Below are 6473 nucleotides of genomic sequence, written 5' to 3' on the forward strand. Positions count from 1 at the left end.
AGTAAAACATTTCAGACTCACAGAATACATAAACCTAAATGACAATCCACCCCCCTTCCCCTGTAGCAGACTATACTAGATATACTGTGCTTTATTGTGCAGCATTCCTTTTACTCTAAAAATCTACTTTTAGGTACACCTTTGCAACAGATTTCTTGAACAAAAATAAATAAAAAGTATTGTGTGATGCACGGTTTTTCCTACTTTTGGTGCTGCTCTTATCAGTCATGAAAGGATGATTTAAAAAATCATGCAGTTAAAGTATGGACAAAATATGAAAATATTTCTTGACCACTCAAAGTTACAAAGCCAAATACAAGGATGCCTGCTAGTGGTAGCAAAGAATTAACCTGTGTGTGCCCAAGGTCCAAACAGAATGCACTAGAGATATTTGTCAATATGACAATGTAGTTTAGAGATAATATGCTTTACTTGACCAAAGTAGACTTGATTTTCGAATATTGTAACATAAATACTCCATTGCATTTAACAATATTCTTTAAATACTTCGATAACTTACACATTTCGTTAGCTGGTATTTTTTTCAAAATGTCTTCAAATAAACACTTTTGCAAATAGTAGATATGGGGTAAAACTAATCAAGAATTGTGGCTGTCACATGGAGTGATTAAGCTGCTATGAAATGGAGCTATAACCATGAATGGAATACACTGCAGAGAATACTATTTCCTCTCAATGATTAAAGATGAGCTAGAAAATGACAATGTCATAGTGAGAAGTTTTGTGGCCTCTTTTTATTCCTTATGTAGTTTATATGCAAACTATCTTAAGCAAAAAACATAATTATTTCAAAGCCATTTGAGGAAAATGGCTTCAATGATTGCACAAATGGCAATTGCTAATAATCCAAAAAAAACATCAATAAGCCTCCTAAGATAAAACAAATTTGGTATATAACTGTAAACCCTCTTTATATGGCATGTAAAAATAGGTTAGCATCCCACTGAAGTAATCTTTTTGGCAAACGGACCTAGTTGATTCTATATTAGAATAGCAATAATAGTACACATTTAATTGTTCTATGGTAGTCACTGTTCTATAGCTGGAGTTAAACTGTAAAAGAATTGAAAAACCAATTTGATTTTTGATAAATGATGGTTCGCAGTATTCGAGAGATATGCTAGCCAGGAATAAACACCATTATAATAATTTATATGGGGTTTCCTGAATATGCTGACACAATCACCCTTAACTGTAATCTAAATTAACTCAAAGCAGGACTTTGAATGCTTAGGTAAAGACATTTGCTTTTCAAAACAATATATATTTTATGAGACTATAATGCTTGTTATTAAATAATGGTATTTAGTTAGTTACTTTGTGAGATTATATACATATTTTTTCATATTAAGCTCAGTCATCTGAATTATATTAATTTTCATGTTATACAAATGCAAACCTCACTTCTAATGTAATAAAGGTCACCATTATATTAGTCATTAAAATAATGTAATCTTTAGATTAAATGTACTTAAATACATAGGATGAACAACAAACAAGATAATGTTAGAAAACAGGATTGCATTTTAAGGGTAAAATCCATCTACAATGGATATCTTTGGTTTTGCATATATGTTTAAAATCAAATTACAGACAGGCTACTATGTTATTTTCCTGGACTCGTGTGGCATGATATCTTCACCACAATTCCTAGTTCTGTTAAACTGCCATGGCCATTACATACCAAAGGACATGGTAACTCTCATTAAATAGATTGCTCAAAACACAGTACTAACACATAGCTGTAAAGCACAACTACCAGAGATTGTGGATAAGTGGTAGACACAAATTGTGCTGCACATATATTTCACCAATAGAGTCCCTCAGATGTATGCAAAGCTTCTGGGTGATGTAAACCATCAGTATCCACTTAAAGCTACAATTTTTAACCTTGGTTGGAGTGACCCTAAAGATATGGTTAGAAAATAATATTTTCATTTTGTAATAGCTAACATTACAGCCCTTTATAGTACTAAATCAGTGGACCTCTCTTTAACTGCATGTTACTACAACTCTGAGCCAACGGGCTGCTAAGAGTTTATCATAGCAACACCTATTCTGAAAATATGTGGAGTCTGATTGGTGGCTAAGTGCAACAAACTATGTTTCCTCTCCCTCATGCTATGTTTTTCATGTTATCAGAATGAAAAAGGTACAAAAAGGCATTTAAAACACCGGGGAAGATTTTTCAATCACCTCTAGGGATATTTTATCATAATTCAGAACACCTAGAAACCAGAAAATATTTAAATCTATGTTAAACTCATTTGAATTGTCTCCTCCTCATATCTCATTCTTGCATGTAAGTGCATTTCTGTTTAAATCAGTGTACACTCAGCAAGGTATGTCTTGTGCACCCAACGCTTCTCCACATGAAATACTGTGCATTTGTGTTTCTTAAAATACACAGACCAGTATAGCACCAATTTCAATATATCTTCTGATAAAATTAAAAAACACACAGCCCTTTTAAAAAGTACTACTTAAATCCTATTGCATTTTTTCCTCCTATGCCAGGATAGTTAGCCATTCCAAGTATTATCCATTATCCATATTAGCCATTCCAAGTAAAGTAAGATTGACAGACTTGTAATATATGAAACGTAAGACTCAATACTTTGCACATACGTTTTGGAAAGACAGTTTTTTGAACCTCATAAAGAGGAGACCTATTAGCACATGGTCTCATTTTGATGTTTCTAATAACTGATGAGCAGTTATGAGGAAAATCCCAAACTCTCCCATTAAATCTAGATTGTAGCCCACATCTCGTGCTTTAATTCTAAGAAAAAAGAACTTCTACAGTGCTCACATATAAATCCACTTTACCATAACAAGTACAAAAATTTGGTTCTGATGAAATATAATATTCCTAATATGAGATAAAAAATAATTAACACACTTATAGTATTAAGTCTTAATAATTATATGTGTTCTTTTCATTAATCTTGTACTTTCCTATGTCCTGTACATTTTCCTGGTAATATATTTGGTTTATCCGAGACAATACTTACATACATTAAAGCCAATGTGTTGTTTTAAACACAATTTATAAAGTGCAAGTAAAGTATGGCTATTTTAGAAATAACACAAAAATGTCCTGAGGAAATGTATCACCCTATGGCAGCACCATAGGGGCAGAAGAGGTGACTTCTGGTAAAGCAATTGAGGTGGTTACCTTAGACTATAAGACACTTGCAGTGTGCCTTATACATGCTCAGGTTAGAGCCATTTGTTGGGATTCAGGCACTACATTCCATACTTGCTTTGGGTCCCACCGGTAAGACAGTTCTTGTGGGAAGCATATGTGACATTGCTCCAGCAGCAATTGGGACTTGCCCTGTTATGTCTCTGGAGTTAAGAGTTCAGTGCATATTTTATACAAGTGATCTTCTCAGCTGCTTATGTTGCAGTCCTGAATTTCTACGTAAGACAAAGTATTTGCAGTGCATGTTTCACTTGTTTGTGTTTTCCGTACAGTCTTCTGGTATTTTTTCCTCCGAGCTGCTTCTCTCAGAGATTCTGTCGAGATGTTCTAACTCATTAAATCTCTCGTCTACGCACTGGGCGGTGAGCCTGGCCTCTGGGTCATGGTCCCAACATTCTGTTATGGTTTCACATACAAGCTGGATACCCTGGGGAAAGATAGAGACATTGTTATTTGGTGTATAAGTAATGCAAACAATATCTTTTTACTGCACAACGTTTAAAGTGTATTTCCACGTTTGCAGCCAAATTGAGATAACACCTACTTTATATTTGTATTATGTTCCCATTTACACTGCATAACTAAAAAAAAGTGCTGCTTATATTTAAAGTTTCTTACTTTCTTAAAAATCCTACGTAGTTTCTTCCCTACGTAATTGTAAGGAAGCGGTTGTTGGAAGTTATGTTTACCATAATTAACCCTGTCTGTACTGTGCTGGCAGATTTCATTATCAGTTGTAAATTAGATTTGAACCTTGTCTGTCCTAACAAAGGGTTAAAGACTTAGAAGCATTGCATGTTAAGGAGAGGAAGCTCAGTCTGTCCCTCAATCTGTCCCTCTTCTTTCATTTTTAAACTGATCAGAGTAGCTTGGAATCTGCACAAAGGCCTTCACCAAAGAAACATCTAGAAGGTAAGAATTTTTTAAAATTCTTTCTAGGTATGCTGTGTGACTGGGAACGCAAAACAAACAAGCAGTAGTAGTTTTCTCAAATAGTAGTAGTTTCCTCAAATTTGACTGCAAATGTGGCAATACACTTTAAAACCGATCTCCAAATATATATCTATAGAATATATATATATATCTATAGAATATATATATAACAACACAACTTGGTAGGTGACATTACTTATAGTTAAGAAAACTGGTCAGCAGTATTGTCATCCTGTGCACAGGGTAGTCTTAGATGAAGAAGTAGTTTTAAATGGACTTCACCTAACTTTTAGAAAAGTTACAGCAACAGTTTTTTTTATTTCTTTTGGAAAAACTTTAGGCCATATGAATAAAAGCTGACCATTGTAACCACCACTGTCGGTGGTATATGATTTGTCTAAAACCCTCTATCTGAAATTTTTGCTGGACAGCTTGGCCCATTACAGGAAGTGGAAAAACAGCATCAATAGGTAATAAATGGGGCCTAAAAAAAACAAAAAATGCTTGCTGTTAATGCAAGCATTTTGTTTGTATATCTTTTTATGTATATCTTTTTATCTTAACTAATTATATAAATGGCAAATATAAAACGGGTCACAGCAGCATGCCCGTTTCAGTGCTTGTTGACACCAGCAGCCATGATCATCCACATACAGTGTCCAGATGTATCCCCTGCACTACTTACAGCGTTTAGGACCATACAGTAAATGGTGGTGCGCAGTGATGATCACGAATGGCGCTGTGCAATACCAAGTCTTTTTTTTTTCAATAAAGTTTTATTTATCCTGTTTTTTTATTTCCCTTGCATGTGATTAGGTATTCTTTGCAAAAGAGAATTTTACCACATTAACTAAGCAAAGGAAACATTTCCTTGCAAAGTAAAACTTCCTCTGCCAAGTGAACAGTCTATTTGCATTAAATGAACTCCATGGATTCATTGTAAGTCCACTGATCTTTGAGATCACAGTCTTCTATCTGTAGAGAGTGGTGACTGCTCCCTGCAGGGATTCCTCCTGCCCCTCTCTGTTCCTCCAGCACTCACTGGGAGCGGGCACAGGTGGCTCTGGCTCTAGAGAGGCAATATTGTCAGGATTCTTCCTGGCTGCAGTGCGGCTCTGCACTGTCAGCATATAGGGGGCAGTAGTCTGCTGTATACTGACTTTGGGTCACAGAAGTACATTAGTAAATGTACTCCTGTGACCCAAAAATGAAGTGATGCCAAAAAAAAAGTTTGGCTTTACTTCTCTTTTAAAGCTCGTGGTTACAACTGTTGTCATCCTACAACAGGTGATGAAAAAGAAGGCTGCAGGAACAATTGCTCTGTCATGGCAGCAAGCATACTTGATACACTTAAAATGGATATCTAGAATATCTTGCACAGCAAAAACAGTATAATTAAATGAATACTTTAATGATATGGTTTTACCTGGTGGTTCAACCAGCTGTTGGAAATTTCAGGTCTACCTCGGTCTCTCAGGACATTATCCTTCATACTTTCAACGCACGGGTGTTCTCGCACTTTGGTGCCAAATGGAGGTTCATAATCTTTTACTTCTACAAAAAATAAAGCAGATTATTTAATATTTGATTACATATTTAAAATGCAAGGCAGACCTTTCATATGTACAATGTGTTTCCTGAGACAGATCTAAGTTGTAATGTTTGTAATGGTTTTCCTGCTGTTTGGTTCACCTTTGAGGAATACCCTTGTTTGTGTTAGTAAGCGTTTTGTGTCTCTACAAACCCACAGGGACAGCAAGGCAAGACACTCCCCATCTCCTTCTTCCTCCTCTCTTCTCCAAGCTAGTAGATGTAGAGCTATTGGAGACTGTTCTGTCCCTTGTGATCTTGTACAGGACAGGAAATTCAGGGAAGCAGAGCTGACAGAGTTGGAGCTGTTCAGAAACTCTGGGGACTCTGTAACAGTAGGGAGGAGGGCATAATACAGGCTTGGTGCTGATTTGGAAACACATAGCCAGGATCCAGCATCCAGGGTCTTCCTTAAGCACAAAGGAATTCACTTAAAGATAAACAGTTATTTACACCAAAAAATCTGGCTTTTTTCTGCACTGGGAAAACCCATATTCTGCATACAATCGCCTATAGATATGAATGGCTGTGCGCATCTGTACGCAGGTATATCCTGGTACCCATGAACAACATATGGGCATAAATTTTGAATGCAGAATCATTTCCAGAACCATATTAACTTTCAGCTTTACAGATTGACTTCAAGCCAGAAGATATAAAATGGTATATATACTGTTTATGTACATATATTTGTGTGTGTACCTTATATATATATATATAT

The 6473-nt window shown here is 35.7% G+C and overlaps 1 protein-coding gene across 1 annotated transcript in view; it reads right to left on the bottom strand.

Moving 5' to 3' along the window:
• Positions 1-2929: 2929 nt before the first annotated feature.
• LOC108792234 (TGF-beta receptor type-2-like) overlaps positions 2930-6473 on the bottom strand; it is a 48433-nt gene continuing 44889 nt past the window's right edge. The window contains exons 11-12 of the mRNA XM_018562970.1: positions 5589-5716; positions 2930-3656 (exon numbers count right to left, since the gene is read on the bottom strand). Of these exons, the coding sequence (XP_018418472.1) occupies positions 3477-3656; positions 5589-5716 (308 nt within the window). The 3' untranslated portion in view covers positions 2930-3476. The remainder of the gene's footprint in view (positions 3657-5588; positions 5717-6473) is intronic.

Source organism: Nanorana parkeri, unplaced genomic scaffold (assembly GCF_000935625.1).
Source record: "Nanorana parkeri isolate BGI_ZX_2015 unplaced genomic scaffold, ASM93562v1 scaffold618, whole genome shotgun sequence".
Classification (NCBI taxonomy): Eukaryota; Metazoa; Chordata; class Amphibia; order Anura; family Dicroglossidae; genus Nanorana; species Nanorana parkeri.